This window comes from Phodopus roborovskii, unplaced genomic scaffold (genome assembly GCF_943737965.1).
Source record: "Phodopus roborovskii unplaced genomic scaffold, PHOROB, whole genome shotgun sequence".
Taxonomy (NCBI): domain Eukaryota; kingdom Metazoa; phylum Chordata; class Mammalia; order Rodentia; family Cricetidae; genus Phodopus; species Phodopus roborovskii.
In genome coordinates, this window is record NW_026126517.1 from 23,417,271 (window position 1) to 23,438,034 (window position 20,764).

At 42.0% G+C, this 20,764-nt stretch overlaps 2 protein-coding genes across 4 annotated transcripts in view; one reads left to right on the plus strand and one right to left on the minus strand.

The window, feature by feature from the left end:
- Positions 1-20,764, minus strand: part of Tagln (transgelin) — a 911,813-nt gene that overhangs the window by 193,343 nt on the left and 697,706 nt on the right. The gene's annotated exons all lie outside the window — the stretch shown is intronic.
- Sik3 (SIK family kinase 3) overlaps positions 1-20,764 on the plus strand; it is a 214,907-nt gene that overhangs the window by 115,700 nt on the left and 78,443 nt on the right. For all 3 annotated transcript variants that reach the window (XM_051197322.1, XM_051197324.1, XM_051197323.1), the window contains exon 3: positions 2,127-2,190. In XM_051197322.1, the coding sequence (XP_051053279.1) occupies positions 2,127-2,190 (64 nt within the window). The remainder of the gene's footprint in view (positions 1-2,126; positions 2,191-20,764) is intronic.

A 20,764-nucleotide genomic window follows, 5' to 3' on the forward strand; every position in this document is an offset into this window, starting at 1 on the left:
CTGTGCAGTCATCTCCAGCGTTGAGGGAAGTAGCCACCCACTCAGCGTGTTTGGTGTGTTCGTTTGTTGCTGTGAGGGTGCAGTAGATGCTTCCTGACTCAGGTGTGTGTCAAGCTGGAGCAGCACATTGTTGGTACATCACTGCCGGCACCATGGGCAGACTTGCATAGACTTGCTGATTTTTATGGAAAAGAAAACATGAAGTGAGGCCTGTGTGGCTGAGCCAGCAGCTGTAGACCTCCTCTCTGGCACCAGCTGCTCTCATGATGAAGTGAGTTCAGCCAGTCAAGCTTGTTGAAATGCATCGTAGTGAATGACATTGGGCAACAGCTACCTTCTATAAGAAATGAACTTAAAGACCTCCCTGGTGCTGTCTGAAGACCTGTACAGTGAGTGGTCCATGTCTATCCTTTGCTTCCTGCCTGTCTTTGTAGAATAAATAAAACTGAGCATTTGCCCCTTGTTTATTTTGTTTTGCTTTGTAACACAGTCTTACTCTGTAGCTCAAGCTGGTCTCTAATTCAGATATATGGAGTGAGCAAACTTGCCTAACTTATAGGAGACACAGTTGAAGTATAAAAGGGTGTTTGCAGCTAATGAGAGGTAAGAAAACAGAGGGATATAAGAAAACACACAATATAATAGTTTTTCCCCTGAACAGCTGCAATATATTGGAGTATTATATATTAAGCCATTAAAAGGAAGGGATAGACCCAGGCTTGCTGGCACGTGTCTGTAGTCACAATACTTGGGAGGCTAATCCAGGAGGATCAAAAGATCAAGGCTAGGCTGCACTATGTTGTGAGTTCTAGGCTAGCTTAGTCTATAAAACAATCCCTCCAACCAACCAACAAATATCACACACACACACACACACACACACACACACACACACACACACACACTGTGTATATGTTGTAACATTATACATACATGGTGTTAATGTTTACAGATAAAAAAGAAAGCAGCTGTCAATAAGTGTAATTAATTAATGAACTACAATGTAGTGAAGGTGTAGGTTTATTGTGTAAGCTGTGGCTAGAGCCAGGTATGGCCAAAGTGACTGAGGAATTAAACTTAATTTTTATTTTAACTTTAGTTAATTTTAATGTAAAAACTGAAGCAGCCTAAAATTTTTTTTAAAGATCATTGAAATGGTGGTGTTTTTGGACATGCTGGTGTAAACTATGAAAGTTGCTTCCTGCTTTTTTAAAAAATTGTGACCACTTAGATCCACTCAGTGGCCACTGCTCACTTGTGTCACCTGCCATCCTTAGGAAAGGAGCCCAGTTCTGAGTGTCTCCCAAGAGTGAGGTGAAGACAAGCGTCAGAAGCCCCAGGCTTTCTATTTATGCCTGGGTGCTTAAAATGTGTTCAGTGATTCTGACGTAGATCCATATATGACCTAAAAAGGTCTGACAAAGAGGAAAATTGCACTGGATGTAGATTTTTGTTGTTGTTTTTTCAAGACAGGGTTTATCTGTGTAACAGCTTTGGCTGTTCTGGCACTTTCTCTGTAGACCAGGCTGGCCTTGAACTCACAGAGATCCACCTGCCTCTGCCTCCCGAGTGTTGGGATTAAAGGTGTGTGCCAGCATCACCCAGTTGATTGTGGATTTTTTAAAATCAGCAAAATGGAGACTGGACGAAGTAGGAGTGAATGAATTTCATTATTGGAAGGCTTGGCATTTTCATGGGATTCCCTCCTTTGAACAAATGGTCCATGGAAAGGAAAGTTGATATTTCCATTTAAAAATCAAGTCCTGTGTGGTTTCTGGGCGGTCCTTAATGAGTCCCAGTGTTCTCTTCTTACTCTGGGCTGGGGGTGGGGGAGGGGCAGTTTGAGCTGTGATGATGGTGAAATTGAACTTTTTCCCCCCAGTTTTTAGCAGCTCTGGCTTATTGGATCAGAGACTTGGGGACCCAGAGGACTGTGCCTCTGAGGCTGTCCTGTCTCCTGAGTCTGAGAACCTGCAGAGTACCAGTTTCCCTTGTCACAATAATGCCTGTTCCCTCCCCACTGTGCAGAGCCTTTTAAGCAGGGCTGCTAACATGGCACAATCATTGGTTCTCTTCCTGGACCAATTTGTCACCTGTGTCATTGTCACTTCCCTGCCTTTGTACAGGTCATGGAGACAGAGCGGATGATTTATCTGGTGACGGAATATGCTAGCGGAGGGGAAATATTTGGTAAGTACATTCATTGCATCCTTTAAACAACTCTTGAGCACACCCTGCAAACCTAAAATAGCTGTCCTGTGCCTCTGTCACTTGGCCAGCTGTCCCTTGATGGTGCCTGTTGGCATGGTCATATAATTTCAACTAGTTAAATACCACCTCTGTATTTGTTTCTTTAACAAAGTTGTTTTGTTTGCTCTATTTGGATGTTAACAGTTGAGATAAAAGGTCTCAAAACCAAACATTCCTGTCCATCATGTGACTGAGGGTCGTTGCTGTTGTCAGGCTGTAGCTGAGGTTTTCAAGCATGATGAGATCGCCCCAAGTTCATAATCCCCATTTAAATCTAACCTTGAAACCTGTCCGGTGCCATGTGCACACAGTCCCAATGGCCCTGATCACTTGGTGGGTTTGCCTCCTGTAGCTGCTGTTTCTTGTTATATTTGACCTTAGGAAGATTTTTATTCCTGGCACATCTGACTTGGAGTTAGTTAAAAATTGAAGTAAGAGTTCTCTGTGGTTACAGCGATAAATGTGGTTACAGAAGCAAAGGGCAAATTTCCAAACTTAAAATTCATATGTCTTTTATAAGAACCAATACTAATTTAAAATACATTTAAAATGTATAGTATGACTTTTAACGTAATTAGATATTATATGGGTGTGTGTGTGTGTGAGAGAGAGAGTTGTGTGCATTTGTACGAGCGCTTGGACGCATGTGTGCAAGTGGACACATACAAATGTTAAACTTAAGGCAGTAGTTTTAGAATATTTGTGCATATGCAAACTTATTCCAAGAAACTTATCTTGTGAAGGATGGGCCAGAAATGGCGGTATATATCTTTGATTCCAGCACTCCGAATATAAAGGTGGGGGATCTTTGTGAGTTCTAGGCCAGCCTACAGTATATAGTGAGTTCCATATCAGCCAGGCCTGCATGGAGAGATCCTATCTTAAGAAACCCCCAACAACTTCTTTTTCAGGTGTTACTGTCACTCCTGCTCCTTCCCTTTGAAGGAGTACCAAGTGTGTCTTAGTCTTTAAATGTTTAAAGTTCTGTGTTTATGCTTATTTTATGTAATGTTAATGGCAATGAGCCAAAACTTTTCATCCAAAGATAGTGTTGAAAGAGATACTTCATTTCAAAGAAATTAGTGCATTAAAGTCTCAGAATAATAACACTGTATGTCAAGAAGATAGTGTAGGCTTTTAGTGCATGTGATAATTATATGCCAATAAGTTAACTTTGGTGGTAATGGCTCCATATCAAGGCACTGATTTTCCCCTCCATAAAGAAATCTAGCAGAAGACAAATGTGGAGGTCTACATGAGTGTTAGACTAGGAGAACCCAAACTGAGCAAGCCATGGGAGGTAAGCCAGTAAGCATCTCCCCTCCATAGCCTCTGCATCAGCCCCTGCCTTCAGGTTCCTGCCTTTTTTGAGTTCCTGTCCTGACTTCCTTCAGTGATTTACAGTAATCCTAAAGTATAAGCCAAATAAACCCTTTCCTACCCAACTTGCATTTTGGTCATGGTGTTTCCTCCAAGCAATAGAAACCTTAACTAAGACATAGCTCAAGTCACTAACACAGAGGTTTCCCTGCTGGAGAAAAGCAGACCATAAAGCCGATAGATCCCAAAGCCTTCTCAAAAGACTTGCCTTCATTTGCAAGTGGGAGTGGAGTTCAAGTGTCACACCCTCAGTAACAGTAGAGCAGAAGAGTGCCCCAGAATAAGACATCTCAAAAGAGCTACCTGAGTCAGAGTTGGGTTGTTGGTTTTTTTTTTTTTTTTTGCTTTGTTTGTTTTGTTTTTGCTTAAAAACAAAAACAAAACACTAAAAGTATTCCTTCAAAGAAGCCAGAATATGATTGGATTGTTTATAGAGTAACTCATGCCCCAGAGCATGATATAAAACAATAGAGTAATCAGCTAGCAATTAACTGAGTTTAACAGCTGGGTTTGGTTAAGAAAAGAGTTGTAGAGAACTCAGTCTATACCACTGAGATCCTAGATACGCTGAAGCTGCTTCTCCTAGAAGAGATGATCCAAATCCAAAGAGCATGAAGGTGTCAGCTCCAGGTGATAGAAATGAACAAGGGAGAGTGATAAGCCTTGGAAGTGGGAGGGGGGTATAAGAAACCACAGGCATTGCAGTATGTCATCTAGAATGCCAATGTTCAACCAAAAAAGCAAAAACCAAGACACCCTAAAGCACAATTTCTGGAGAAAATGAAGACCACTAAAAATGGCTGTTAGACTGAGCAGATGTTAGACTTTCCAGAAGAAACACTTTTAAAGAAACATTATAAAGATGTCCACAGGAATAGGGGAAGTCAAAATTGAAGCAACAATGGTAAATGAAGGTATAATGTCACTTCAGATAGAGAATACCAACAGGAGACATTTAAAAAAAAAAACCATAAAAATTATAGGCCAGGGAACTAAATAAACCATTAGAAAGGTTCAACAACAGATGTGAACTGGCAGAAAGCAGAAACAGACTCGAGGATAGATGTGTAAGATTTCCCACACTAAAGTACAGAGTGAACTAAAAGCAACCTCAGGAGTTGGAGACAGTCAGGAGCTTCCTGTGTGCACAGTGGGAGGAGACTGGGGAGCTTCCTGTGTGCACAGTGGGAGGAGACTGGGGAGCTTCCCCGTGTGCACTGTGGGAGGAGACTGGGGAGCTTCCCGTGTGTACAGTGGGAGGAGACTGGGGAGCTTCCCGGTGTGCACAGTGGGAGGAGACTGGGGAGCTTCCCGGTGTGCACTGTGGGAGGAGGCCAAGGAGCTTCCCCGTGTGCACTGTGGGAGGAGACTGGGAAGCTTCCCGTGTGCACAGTGGGAGGAGACTGGGGAGCTTCCCGTGTGCACAGTGGGAGGAGACTGGGGAGCTTCCCGTGTGCACAGTGGGAGGAGACTGGGGAGCTTCCCGGTGTGCACAGTGGGAGGAGACTGGGGAGCTTCCCGGTGTGCACTGTGGGAGGAGACTGGGGAGCTTCCCGTGGCACAGTGGGAGGAGACTGTGGGGAGCACAGTGGAAATATCAGGAGTGCGTAGAGATAGAAGCCGAAACTGTAAGAAAAGATGGCTGTGGAGCTAGCAGACTTTTCAAAAACAGCCCACATGCCAGAACCTCACAGATTCCAAGTGTAGGCTAAATACAAAGGCCCACACAAAGATATCACAGGGAGAACTAACTGATGTAGTCCTTCACAGGGAGAAAACACTGAAGGGAAGGCAGCTCCTTAAAGGAAAAAAGCCCTGTAAGGAAAACAACTGACTGCCCAGCTGAAATGATGGCACTCACAGGGTATCAGAGTAATATCCAAATAAAAGTGTGTCTATCAAACTCCATTATTCTACAAAAATGGGCTTTCAAAAAAAGAAGGTAAAATATTTTTCCAAGTGGCAAAAAACCAGAGAAACTGTGCTGACAGGTCCACCTTACAAAGACAGGAAGCAATAAAGGACATTCTTTAGGCTGAAAGCAAGTATTTCTAGATGGTCATTTAAGTGTACCCACAAGATTAAGATGTGAAAGAAAAAAACTAATAGCAGAGGCGATGTTGTGATTACAAAAGAAGAGATGTATATGTTCTTAAAAAGAGTTATATGAAGTGGCATGTAAAGAATAGGTGTATATGCTCTTAAAAAGAGTTATATGAAGTGGCATGCAGATGGCAGCATCTCTGTGTAGCACAGCTACAGCATGCATGTGTGTGAGAGTACAAAGCAGGTGTGAGGAGAAAAACTGCAGTTGCTTGAGGGGTCACTAAAAATGACGAAGTAGTAGTTCCAGAAACAGACTGCCTTACTTGGTTCACAAATATTAACTGAATAGTACTGGAGACAGGGATGGTAATAGTGCTGTGTAGGAGCCTCGGACATCAGAGTTAAACCTCTATTCATGGCAGCCTGTGTGTAGGCATGGAGTAAGACTAGTGTTTTGAGTATAGCTGTGAAGAAAAGCAAGAAGACAGGGTGAACAGGAAGCAGAGTGGGTGAGCCATGTACACCTCATATTTCTTAATGTCTCCTAGCAAGGCACCAGCAGCTTTTGCTGCAACCTTTCATTTCAAGAATACTTGTATATCTTTGGAAAAATGGCATCACTCTCCATAACTCAAATGAAGGTCTTATTAGCCAGGCACAGGCTTGTATCTCAATGTTCAGGAGACTGAGACAGGAAGATTCTGTTCTGGGCCAGCCTGGGTTAAAATAGTTAGATCCCTGTCTCAAAAAGCAAGCAAACGGGGTTGGAAGTGCACTGGGTGTTATTGTAAAAGATCAGATCTGAGTTCTCTAAGTTTAGTGTTTCTCTCCCAATAATGCACACAGGTAGGTGTGTGTGTGTGTGTGTTCTCATGCACGCATGTGCACACACCGTGGAACCATATTTGTAGTGTCCTGTGTGGACTGGACGTCCAAACTAAAGCAAATTGTCTTTGTGGTATTTGCTGTGTCCTAAAAGCCTTTGTCTCTGACCCAGAAGGTGAAGGGTTCCATATGCAGTTAAAATGATCAGCTTTCATGCAAGATAAAATCTCAGACCCTCTGAATGTAAGAAGCAAGTACGCATTTGTGCTCTTTTTATTTGCTTAAACAAGATACTAGAGGTCAGGGTTGAAGGTATGTAGGGAATATTTGTCTGATAGCTGAATAAAAATCATAATGTTCAGTAAGTTTCATTGGGGGTAGGTAGGCCATGGCTGACATATCGGCATAGTTGAGGAAGTAGCTGTGCGTTGGAGAAGTAGATGACACATAAAGTTCCAGCTAATTTTTTTTTTTTAAAGGTAGGAGAATATGAAATCAAGATACTCAAGCCATCTGTTGGCTCTGGATAGGCAATAAATGAAGAATTAAATGTATGATATGTTTCCTACTGGAGTTAGGTGCTGTGACAAAAGAAGAAGGTAGTGATCAAGTAGTTAAGAGTTCATTATGGGAACTGGAGAGATAGTTCAGAAGTTAAGAGCACCCAGAAGTACTGAGTTCAGTTCCCAGCAACCACATGGTGGCTCAGAACCACCTAGAGTGAGATCTGGTGCTCTCTTCTGGCATGCAGGTATATATGCAGGTACAACACTATATACATAGTAAATAAAGAAGTCTTTAAAAAAAAAGTTGATTAAAGATCCTACATGCTGAATACTGAGTGATTGGCACTTGTCTGCATGCTTAATTACCTGTGTAAATGGGATAAGACATATACATATCAGCTCATGACATGCATGTGCACAAATATTGAGGCCATTAGCCATAAAGTAATGTTTGGGTTAGGCATTACACTTCAGTGGCAAAAGTTATACAAGTGTGATCAGGGCAAAAGGCTGGAGGTCTAGATGAATTTGAAAACCAAGTGTGTCGGGCATAAGAAGGTCAAATAATATCTAAGAATATGGTCCCGATGTGTTAACCACTGGTGACATGTTGCTGTTGTTCTTTGGAAATGTAGTTAGTTCACCTATGGAACTGAACTTTGAATTTAGGGTAATTTACAGTGGCATTTTAACTGTAACTGGGCACTGTGTAAGGAGTTCTCTCTCTCTCTCTCTCTCTCTCTCTCTCTCCTTTCTCTCTCTCTCTCTCCAAATGCAAGTTCAGAAATCCCCCCAAACCTGCTCAGACTAGATACATTGCCAGAAGGATTCACAGAAACTTTAACTGCACCTTCTTCCAGGGAAAGGATACAGCTAAAATCAGCCATGGGAAGATGTACGTGCTGGAATTGCTAGATGTAAAGTGTTCATTGTCCTGGCACCAGTGTATGACAATGTGCACAGAATGTTGCTCCAGCAAGGCTCAGCCTTTGTGCCCACATTGTTATGTTATGCATGTCTGATCGATTGATTGATTCCCCACATAGTTGACCTCTCTGTTCAGGTCAGCTGACATTGATGAGCCAGACTCCTACACTTAGTTTCACATTGTTGGTTTTCCTACTGCCCCTAAATTATATTGTCAGACTTTCTGGCACTACCCAAGGCTACCAGTCAAATAAAGACACAGCTCTCTGACACAACTCCCAGCAGCTTCTCTGAGCAAGGCCACATTCTGACTACACTGAGTGCATGATGATTTCATATTTACACACATCCTATTTTTAAAGAACTAAAAATATTTCACTTTGACCCTTGTCAGTTTAGTTTTTGAGTTATAGTGTGCCATGTGTAAAGTGCTCTCTGAACTCTTCAGACTTCGCATGGTTGAGAAACAGAAATTACAAGTCTCATTGCTATTTCTTTATTGTTTATGCAGTGGGGTGTTTTTTTGGTGTATTGTTGTCATTAAGATAAAACTCAACTTGAGTGACTCTGCTTACTTTCTACTGTAATTACTAGAAACTTCTAAGTTATAGAAAAGCCCCTCTATAGTGCTCACTAGAAGCTGTGAAAGGGGTGTGCTGCACACTCTAGGCATGCCTAACCCAGGGACTGATTTGGAAAAAGCTTTGGAATTGGAAGCTTTTGAATGCCAGTATGAGTTGGTTTTTGTTTTATTCTGTTTTTTGGAGCACTTCAGATTTTGGGTTTTTAGATGAGAGCTCACACACACACACACACACACACACACACACACACACACACACACCCTGAAATTGGAAGTACTGGGCCTAAGCATTTCTGGTAACAGATATTCCATCTGCATTGTAGTTTTGTGTCAGAGGGAGAATAGCAAGCAAATACAACTTGGCTGTGGGGGTTGAGTATATGCTGAGCTCCAAGGGAGCCCCCCAGATAGTGGGGTAGAAGGAAGCTACACTGTCAGTCTCACTAGCTGTGCTAGTGCTGAGGACTGGAGACTGGATTATACTTGGCATCTCTGCTAGTGCTGTCTTCTCGCCCAGTTCCTTCTGCAGCTTGCTCTCCCAATTGGTTCCTACTAGGGCTTAGAACACTAATCTTCTCCTAATACTCTCCTCCTCCTTAGACTCAACTCCTCTACATTTGACTGTTAAGTGTGCTCCCCTGTAAGACCTTCATATGGCACCATTTCTTTCTGAAACCCTCCCTTGTTTCAGAATCTTTCTTGCATTATCGCATTAGAGATGGCTTCACCCAAACCTCATTTTTTCCTATTGACCTTTGTTATGAGTAGGTTTTTCCCTGCCAGTCTGGTCCCACTGACATACCAGCCCCAAAAAATAACACACAGAGATGCTGTATTTGATATGATGCTGTTAGCCTGTTACTAGTTTCTTATGGGCTAGCTCTGTCTTAAATATTAACCCATTTCTATTAAACTAAGTATCTCCACGTGGTATTATCTTACTGGAGAGAGGCCCTGGTATTCTTCTCTCTCCATCTTCCATCTTGAAACTCCTCCCAACTACTTCCTCTCTCTTCCTTGTCTTCTAGTCCTGCCTATCTTGCTTTCCTATTGGCCGACAATGCTTTATTCATTAACCAATACGAGAAACATATTTACAGAATGACATCTCCCATCAGACCTTCTATTCTGTATCTCATTTCTGCCTTAATTTTCTCCTTAGGTCTTATAACCAATTGGCATTCATCCATATACTCTTTCATACATTTACTACTTAACATACAGCTCTTTTTTAATGCTATATATGTGTATGTTTGTGTGTGTGAGAGAGAGAGAATACCATGGGCACACCTGGAGGTCAGAGGCAACTTTATGGAATCTCTTCTCTCCTTCCACCTTTGTGTGTGTTCCAGGGATTGAACTCAGGTCATCAGGTTCTACAACCTACTGAATCATCTAACTGACCCTCATATGCTTACATCTGAACTTAACAAATGTATCTTTTTTCTTTTTCTTTTTTTTCCTGTTTGGTTTTTGTTTTGGTATTTCCAGACAGAGTTTCTCTGTGTAGCCCTGGCTCTCCTGGAACTCACTCTATAGATCAGGCTGGTCTTGAACTCACAGAGATCAGCCTGCATCTGCTTCCCAAGTGCTGGATTAAAGACATACACCACAACTGCCCATCCCAAAATGTATCTTCAGAGTAAAGATTTTGTTCTTTTATTTGTTCTAGAGATTCAACATAAGGCCTTGCATATGTTGGTGAGTGATATGCTACTGAGCCATATCCCAAGCCAGGATTTTGTAATGTTTTTGATCCTTGTCAAATTTCACAATAGTTTCCAGACACTACTTACTGAATGAAAGAAGAATACATGAATGAAAATAGATTGGTTGACAGTATTGCCATCTTGATATGCTCTTATTATTTAATGCAGTGTCTAACTCATAGTAAATATTCCCAGTGAAGCATGGAACTCTCATATCTTTATATTCATTTACTATAGTTATGTTAGTTTTTGACTTAGGGGATGGACAGGTGTTGTATTTTCTAGTTGAGTGTACAGAGAAAAGGAAGTGTAGTAGGGTTTTGACTTGGAAGCAGGGGAGGGGGTTATTTGGGGTATGTTGCTTACTCATTTGGCTGACTTACTGAAATGACTATGGCTACTTAGCACTGCATTGTGAAAGAGTGACCTGGATAGTTCAGTTCTGCCTAACGTGCCAAACAGTATTGGAAAGCTGACTGTTTTTATAGATCATTAAATTCATAATTCAAAACTTCCCCAAAATGATTCTTGAGCTACATATCCTCAGACTTCCTACTTGAGGTCACGTGTTATTGAACCTAGTCAAGTTTTTGGGCTCCAGTAGAACTCAGGCATTTAAGGCAAATTACTAATTCAAGAGGAGTCTGCTGAAGTGTAAATGATTTATTAGGAACATTCTCACCATCTTGAGATAACATTTTCCAATGGTGCCAACATGCATGAAACCCAGGAATTCCCACAAACCAATTTATTTATGCCATGGAACATTCAAAGACTGCCAGTAGGGCGGGCAGTGAGAAAGACTAAGTCATACACCCATTCTATCCTAGATAGTAGTAAGGTCAGTGTTCCATTGAGGACTTTTTTTTTTTTTTTTTTCAGGAACATTAGTATAAGCATCTGAGCACATACTATGGGCTAGCTTGTTGTCCTTTAAAAAAAAAAAATGTATTATTTAACCCCATTCTTTATCAACAAAACTACTATTTTCTCAGTAAATTATTTATTCTTTTTGACTATTAAGATTAGCTATTTGCTAAGTTTTTACAGTGTATGCAAATAAACACACCATTGAGTTTATCTGGTTACTCTAAGTCGAATAACAACCATTTCCTCCTCAATTTCTCAATCATTATTCTGTACTTTTATTTTCTTAATATCATATATAACTAGTTTATATTTGTAAACTGTCCAAGATGCTTGGGGAAGCCACCGTGCTTTGTCGACACTTCACTCAGAACATCACACAGTTTCTGATCAGGATGCTATTTGTAACGAGTGCTCATGGGCACACACAGAGACCAGAAGTGGATGTTGGGCGTTCCTCTTCCTCCCTACTCTATATTTTGAAATAAGGTCTTTCTTTGGACCTGGAACTCACTAATTTAGTAGGACTGTGTGGCTAGTGAGCACCAAAGATCCCAGTCTCCATGTTCCCAGGGTAGGATAACAGGTATGTATCAAAACCAACATTTTACGTGGGTGCTGAGGTGTCATGTTTGCACATTGATCATTTTACTGACTGAGCCATCTCTTCAGCCCCTATTTGTCTTTTTTTTTTTTTTTTTTTTTTTTTTTTTTTGAGTAAAGGTCTCACTATGTGCCCCTAGGATTCACCATCCTCTTGCCTTAGCTTTCTGAGTGGCAGGATTACTGGTATATACCACCATGCCCAAGCCAAATATTTTTGCTGAACCTAGTTTATGTAAGCTCCAAAGGAATTCTTCTGTTTTGTGGGTGTGCAATCATACACATATGTGTATGTGTTTGTGTGAATGCATATACATGTGTATACATAATACTTTCCCAAACTATTCTTTAAGCCTTTTAGGGAAATGCTGTTTCCGTTGACCAAGTAATAAGGACATAGAAAAATATTTAATCATAATCTTTAGGAATATTTGACTTTTGAAAATATATTTTAATTTTGTGTTTGGAGTTAATATATCACATAGCAGTATATCTTCAGATTTTTATGTCCTGAAGATATTTGAGTTGGCATTTCAGCTTTTAAAAAGTTGTAAAATATTCAATACACAGAATTATTTTAACCATTTTCAGTAACATCAGTTATGACATTGTTGTGCTGTCTGTCACCTGTAAACTTTGCCTTCTGTAGAATGGAAGTTCTATAGCTATTAATCAGTGACTTCCTATTTGCCACCCCACAGTCCCTCCCAAGCATTACTCTTCCCTTTTGTTTTGAGTTTATTTAACATCTCTGGTGACATTGCATAAATGCAATCATCTAGTATTTGTCCTGTCAGGTCCAGCTTATCTTGCTTACCATGATGTCCATGTGTCAGAGTCATCTATGGCACATCTCATCCATGTAGTGCTGGAGTTTCCACAGTTTGGTGCTGGTGTGATGCTGTTACTGGTGAACACAGATCCACAAGTAGAACTCCCTTTCATGGTATTTTCATGTACATGTAAGGGAGAAGAGTCCTATGGTAAACCTAACGTCCTCATCACCCAGTTTTACAGTTGTCAGCATTTTGCTGAATGTGTTTCTTCTTCTTCCCAATTTTAAATATTTCGAATCACATTAAAGTACTATTATTTTACTCATAAATACTTAGTGTTTTTCTTATTCATAAGGGTTTTTAAATAAAATATTCATAATGTCTGTCTTAAGGGCCCTAATACCGTTTTCTTTTTGTTTCTGTTTTTGAGACAAGTCTCACTATGTAGCTCAGACTAGTCTTGAGTACTGAATCTTTTTCCTCAGACTCCCAAGTGCTGGGAGTACAGGCATGTGCTTTCATACTCAGCTCCTAATAACTCCTTAAGACATTTTGCAAATTTATTAATTATATATCTCTAAGATTCTTTTTATCCTTTTGGTCATCTCATGAATAATGTAGCAATCATAGTTGAATTTTGCCTGATAATTCCAAATATCTGAATCATCTCAGGTTCTGCTTTCACTGAATATTCATCTCATTTTATTTTATGTGTGCATGTGTGACTGCACACATGTGCAGGTCAGAAGACAGCTTGTAGGATTTGGTCCCCCTGCTCTGTTAGTACTGGCATTGGACTCCAGTCATGAAGCCAGATAGCAAACACTCCCCCTGCTGACCATCTTGCTGGTTCTGCTTCTTTTCATTCTTATAATTTTTCACTGAGTGTTGGACAGGGAGGACGATCATTGCAGGGATTCTGGGTTGTTGCCTTCACTAGTGTACTTCATTCTGTTGGGCAGTTAAATTGCAGGCCAGCCATCTTTAACTGGTTGCAACTCCATTTAGGCTTTGTTAGGGTAGTCCCATTTTCATTTTGCCCTTACTCCAAGGCTATAGATTCTGGAATATTCACCAAGCTGCTGCTTTTAACTTGAACCAGAACTCCAGGATCTTTTGATGACTGTAGAGCCACAATGGTTCTGGCCTTCTCAGGCTCTTGACAATTGCTTTCCACTAGCCCTGCCTCCCAGTCTCACTTTGTAAATGTATAGTTATAGTTAAAGTCTTCGCCAGGGACCTGAGTAGAATGTCCTTGCTGATTTCTTTTAAATTTGTTTGTTTGTTTGTTTTTGAGACAAGGTCCCAGGATAGCCTCAAACTCAGTCCTCCTGCATCAGGATACCAGATTCTTTGCTATTCCTTGCTTTGTTCTTTTTCACTTTTCCTTCCCTTTGCTCTTCTGTATTAGTACTTGTTTCTGTAACAGAACCCCCAGGAAGAAGCAACTTGAGGAAGGTTTATCTTGATTCCATGTTACCGTGGTAAGGGCTGGGTGGCACGTACTTTCATACTGCACCAGAGTCAGTGGGCATGCAGTGGTGAATGCTAGCACTCAGGTTCCTCTGTAGTTAGGCTGGGATTTCCACTTCACTTAACTTAGAAAGCCCTTCATAGACATGCACAGAAATTTTTCTCCAAGCTCATCCCAGAGCCTGTCAAATTGATAATCATTTGTAATAAAGTCCTTCTCAACTTGATGTCTTTCCCTTATAGATTCATGGCCACCCTTAGTGTCAAATATTCAGTCCAACGTCTGAAGTCGTCATAGTCTTTATCTGTTCCTACACTGCTGAAAAGTCCCAAATTCTAGTGTTACATACAACTCAAGGCAGCTTCTTAACTGCACATAAACAAGTTACATACTTCCAAGACACAGTAGCATAAAATAAACAGTCCCATTCCAAAAGAAAAGAATGGAACAAAGCCAGACTGAACCAAAATCTAGCAGGGAAAACACCAAATCTTAAGGCTCTGTGGCCTGTGTCTAGGGCTGGTGATGGGATCACTTGGGCTCCAAGGGGCATGTGAAGCCCCAGCCCTTCAGCTATTCTGTACGAACCATGCACAGCCTCTCCCCTGGGGTGGCTCTACTAGGTGCCTGCAGCTTTTCAGTGTCCTTTGCAATTTCAGCTTCCCCTTCACAGCTTTGCACAGTACCCTTTCATGGCTTTCTTTACAGGACCCCTTCCTTACCTTGCCACATATGGCCTGGCCTCGGCAGCACTCTTTACTGTGGGAACCCCCCACCCCGAGTCCTGTGTCTTCCATGCCTGAAAAATCAGTACTATGTGGATGATGCCACCAATGTCTGCTACCAGCTCAAAAGGGAGCCCGGCTCCATGGACCACAGGTTGTATTAACTTCTGTTTGCTGACCCTGGAGAAACACTTCCCAGAGGTCTGCTTTCAAGGAACAGGAGTCTCTTCAATGCCATACTTAGAAGAGGCTCTTGTCTTTCATTTTTAACGTCTGATGCTTTGTGACAACTCTCTTGTAGTCTCAGTGCAGATTGCTATAATAGCGTTCATCTCGTTAACATTCCTAAACCCTGCCTTGTCTGTAAGGTTAAACTCACTCCTTTCCTCTCAACTTGCATGTTTTCTTGTCTTTCTGCTTTGCTTTTTGATGTTTCTCTCATAGTAGATCTGGATGAGAACTGTAAGAAGTAGCTGGGTTGCAGCCTGAACGCTATCCTGTGTTGACATTTCCTCTGCCAAAAATTAGTCATTACTCTTGTGGTCAGCTTCACTCAGGTTCTCAACACATGGAAGATGTCGCCAGATTCCCTGCCAGGATATCATACAAATGGCCTTTAGCCCAGTTTCTAGTCAAGTCCTTATTCTAGTCTAGACCAAGCCTCTACTGTCTTCTGTTTGTCTTGGTAATGTTGTCATCCAAACTACCACCAGAATGGCCAATGAAGCCTGTTTACAGCATGCTGGTGCTTCTCTAGCCCACAGTTCCAAAGGCATACAAGTCACATAGTTGGGCTTTCCACAGTAACCCCACTCCTGGTACCAATCTTCTGCACTAATTACTTTTCTTGTTCTTGGTACAAATACAGAAAAGGAACTTGGAGAAGACAGGTTTATATCATGTCAGAAAAGACACGGCACCAGGGGCAGGAGGCCGGCCGGTCCCACTGCATCCTCAGTCAGAAAGCAGAGCATGATGAATAATGCTTCTCAGCTGCTTTCTGCTTCTAACTCACTATGTAGTTAGTGTAGGTCTTCCCAAACCAATTGACCTACTCTAGAAACCATCACAGACTGCCCAGAATTCATCTTCAAGATGACTAGATTCTGACAAGATCTCTCTCTCTCCCTCTCTGTAGCCCTGGCTGTCCTACAACAGACCAGGCTACCCTTGAACTCAGAGATCCACCTGCCTCTGCCTCCGCCTCCTGGGTGCTGGGATTAAAGGTGTGAGCCACCAACCTGCTTTCTGTTCTGCCTCTTAACCTACTTCTCTTTGTTTAGATTCTGCTTCCCTAGCTTGTAGCTTATAGTGAATGTGGATATTCAGTTATTGCCCATCATTATGTAATTTAATCCTGGCATATTTAGCATTCTACAGGCATCCAAAATATCTTTTTATAGCTTATTAAAATTGTGATACAATAAGACTTGGTATTTTGGCCTTTCAAACTCTCACCAGAATGGTTCATTAAGCCTGTTTATAGCATGTTAGGACTTGATACATAACAATGTTATTTATGTCTTTTATAATCTGTAAACTCCTCTCTGCTTGCCACATAGTTTTTGTTTGTTTGTTTTCCTATGTAGTCTATTTCTTAAGAAGCTGAACTATCTTGTAGAGTGTCCAAATCTTAGATTTGGCTGAACATGTCTATTGTGTCATACAACATCATCTCCTAGCTCTGTTTCTTGTACAATGGCACTTGTAGTTATAACTTGGTTAAATATGGGTTTAATTCCCTAGTGGAGAGGCAGAAATTCCTCACACCTGTTCCATCGCTTCACTTTAGGTATTGGATATTGGCTGGTTTTCCACTTTCAGTGATATTCAGAATAACCTGCAGGTTTAGGTATGTTCCTGTAATCCCTTTCTTACAGGGTTTTCTCTTGATCTTGTCCAGTTGTTCAAGCTGTACTTCTTATTGGTCACCTAGAGATATCATTTCATATGCAAAGAGACAAAGTGGAGGCAGGCCCTAGCAGCAGGTGCTATCACTCCAGAGGTTAGAATAAAGCAATCAGGAGATTGTGGCCAGACCAGATTACTGTAGCAAGCTTGATTTCAAGTCAGCTTCAACTACATAGTAAGACCCTGTCTCAAAATTCACCCCAAAAGTTGCAAACTAGGAATGCCTTCATGCTTTCTATATTTGTTAAGGAACTTTGCTTTAAAACCTATTTAGAAACTGTAGCAAGGTAAATGATCATGTATCAAATTTCAAACAAGTTGTTAACCTAGCAATGTCCAGTGGGACCCATTATAGTTGATTTTATTTCTTTTCTAGTAAGACTGTGAATGTGTCTGGTGTGCTTTAGTCCACCGAGGTTTTATTCTTTCTCTCCCCCATTAATAATCTCCCTTTCTCTCTCTGCCACTGAGCTACATCCCTATCCTGTGTCATTATCCTCTTGCTACTCAAATTGTTCCACTTGGGGACTTTATAAAGTTGACTTCTCAATACTTTCTTTGCTTTCAAACAAGATCTCAGGCCTGTCTTGAGTACTACCTGTCTTGGATGTAGAATTGAGCACTCCCTGTCTAAAGATGAGTAGACTCAGAAACATAGAACTCACTTAATATTGATTTTCCCATCTCTCTCCTATACAAACAGAAGCAGCACACTGCATGTATTTTTTCCTAAGAATGGAGGTGTTGGGCTGAAGAGGTGGCTCAGAGGTTAGGAGCACTGGCTGCTCTTCCAGAGGTCCTGAGTTCAGTTCCCAGCAACCACATTGTGGCTCACAACCATCTATAATGAGATCTGATGCCCTCTTTTAGCGTGCAGGCATACATGTAGGCAGAACACTGTATAAATAGAAATAAATAAATCTTTAAATAAATAAGTAAGAATATCGTTGTCATTCAGATTAGGTAACCTTTGATGATTCACTAGGGCAACAATAGAGACACCTGTTTCTTCTGCAGGAGAACTGGAGTAATATTATTGAAAGGCCTTTGCAAGATGTGGTGCCTTATCACAAGCCCTCTGGCCTTTTGCTTTGGAGATAATTTTTAAGGAGCCCTGCAAACATCAGCCATACTTTATACATTGATGTAAATGGCTAGCATTTAAAAGGAATACAAGATGCCCTCAGTTTACAACCCTTGCTTAGTATCAAAATGAGTACAAAAATGAATTTTAAAAAAAATTAATGTAGTCAGGCCTCTGGTTAAGTGGCCTGTGCATCCACAGATTGAGCATATTGAAAAGTTTTACTTGTATTGGTTAATATTTCCCTTGTCATCGTTCTCTAAACAACACAAAAATGTGAAGTACTTCATCTATGCCAGATACTATATCAAGTGCAAGAAACAGCAGTGAACATCAGATATGTAGATATGTAATTACTTTGAAGATAATAAAGTACAGAAAGTATGGTTCAGGGGGAGCAGTGCAGAGTTGGCTCATGTGCTGCTCTTGGTGGGGGAGGGGGACCCGAGTTCAGTTCTCACAACCTTCTGTAACTCCAGGTCAGGGGGTCCAGTGGCCTCTCTGACTTGTGTGGGTACCAGGCATGCACATGGTACAGAGATAAGCATGCCAGTAAAACACCCAAACACATAAGGGCAGCCAAGTGAGGGCTAGGGGGAAGGCTCTAGTGCTATGAAAATTCACATCGTACTGGGAGAAAGAAAGGAAAGAACAGAGGCCCTAAGGCAAGATTACTGCTTCCGTGTTTGACCATGGCAGCATTGTGGAGCCAGGAGGAAAAGACAGGCTTACTGACACTCGTGTGCATCTGTGTAGACATTCTCACTAAGGAGTGACTTCTCAGAAAGACTGAGCTGTAGTAGTTCCTCATCTTGCTTACCGTGGGAACAGCACACATGCCAGATTCTGGTTTTGCTGCTGTTCAAAAATTGTGTAAGATTTAGTCGTTGAGGAAGACAGTGAAGGTACAAGAGACCTGTTTGTGTCGATGCCGTGTGACTGTTTAGAGAACAGATGCAGGGAACTGGGCAGAATATCGGGAAATACTTAGGAGTACTATCAAAAGATCTCAGTAACTGGGAGCTCGATGGTGGCTGCTCACCCCAGTTTGTGACTCTAGAAAGGATGGGGGCAGGAGTGAGGAATAGAAGGATTCTTGGTACTTTTTGGGGTTGAGTTAGTAGCTTGTGCTGATGGGTTGGATGGTAAGTCTGGGAGAAGAAACACAACAGCATGGAAGTCCTTGATCTAGACCACTAGTGGGATGCAGAGACTGTAAGAAGCACCCCTAGCATGCCAAGAAGCCTGTTGTGTGCTAGTTGGAGTCTGAGCCAGGAAACAGAGCAACAAACCCGCTTCCTCTACCCCGAAGCAGCCTGACCTTCAAGTTAGAGGACAATAGGATAGCAAAGTGAGAGCTCTCTCTCATTAACCTGCTTGCAGGCAGCTTGAGTAATTTTGGCCTGCCCTGGCTCTTTTGGAAAGAAGCATTTGTTTGATAAACAGGAAGTCGTTTCCATGGGCGTAGGAAGAAGAAATGATAGAACCAAGTGGCAAAGTAAAGAGCTGCTGGTTGTGGTTAGCCTGGAAACAGCAGACATTTTCAGGTAGTCCATGAGACCAGCAGAGATTTCGTCCCCCTGGCTTGCCTGGGCTCACCTTTCATCCCCGGGGAATGCAGTTTCTGCCCACTGCCTGACCGGTAGTGGCTTCCATCTGTTCCAAATGGTAGATGAACGGAGACAGTCTACACGGAGTGGAGAAGTGGCTTATTTTAATAAATATTAGGTCCCTGCCATTGTCCCATTAGGGGCCTCTAAGACTCCAATGGAGCTGGTCTAGGCAAGCAAAGACGTGCCTGTGCGTGTTTGCTCTTTGAAAGGTTAGAACCTGAATATATCCAAGGCATATTCCTCACATTCTAGTAGACTGGGACAAAATTAGAGTGGACTCTGAGGCAGGTTTATGTGCTAGTGCTGCTGTGCTTTTTGAACTGCAGAATTCATTCATTATTCTGTCACTCTCAGAGGGTGTGTGAGCCTCAGACTGCCACTAGTGTTTGAGAAACTTTATGGGGGAAAACAGATGCAGTATAAAGAAGTCCAGTGCCAAGTGATCGAGGATGATTGGCCAGTGAGGGAGAGAACCTAGATTCCACATGGAGACTCACCATGTGTTTTAGCTGGCTGGAGCCATGCTGCAGTGCAAGAAAACCTTAAACCTGCCCAGCATTTCAATTAGAAGTGATAAAGGGGCCAGTGTGACCGCTTTACATAGCGGGTGTCTCCTTGATGTCTGCCTAGGTGGGCGGAAGAACAAGAATCTAGAGTGTCAGAAGCTGGGGTCCTGGGGATAGTTGAGACGTGAGGTTCTGTAGAGCCTGTTCTTGGTAGCTAAGACATAGGAGACCTAGCTCTCCAAAGTCCTGGAGGAAATACAATGACCTTCTGAGATCCTTATAGCTAGAATCCCGACAAAGATCAGATTGTGCTTTTCTTCGACTGTTGAGTGGATTCAGAACCCTCTGTGTGAAAGTACCCCAGTGTTGATTCAGACACTGTGACTATGCATAAATATAGGCTGTGTTACTGCAATGGATTTCTCCACTAGAGGTAAATATCCCATCTGGACTTGAGATTTTGCTTCCTGCCTACTGGCATATAGGAATATAAAGCAAGCATTTGTCAGCAGACCACTGGAAGGCAGGTTTCTGCAGGGACAGAAACTGTAGGCTGTTGGTTTCCTGGCACACCCACCTGACCTTAGACTGAGAGCAAACTAATGGGTGGGGGAATCCAGTGGATGAAAATGAAAGCTGAGGCTAAGGTGTGAGTGAGCCTGAGCCCCTAAGACAGTGCAGAAGGGGGGGAGCACAGAGCAGCATGGGCACCAAGTGCTGGTGCAGGAGGAAAGCCTATCCTCAGTTACAGGAATAGTGTGGGGATGCTTGTTGTTGCAGTTCTGTGTGGTGTGTGTATCCCAGTCTGCCCAGGATGTTGACACCAATGCCTTCCGCCCGGGAACCCTGAAGAACGATGGCCGGGATAGAATAGTTCTGTGAAGTGCCACCAGCTTGGAGTTCCATTAACAAAATGCTTAAATATGCCCTGCATGGTACTGAGTGAACCTTTAAAATGTGTGAAATGTGTTTTAAGATG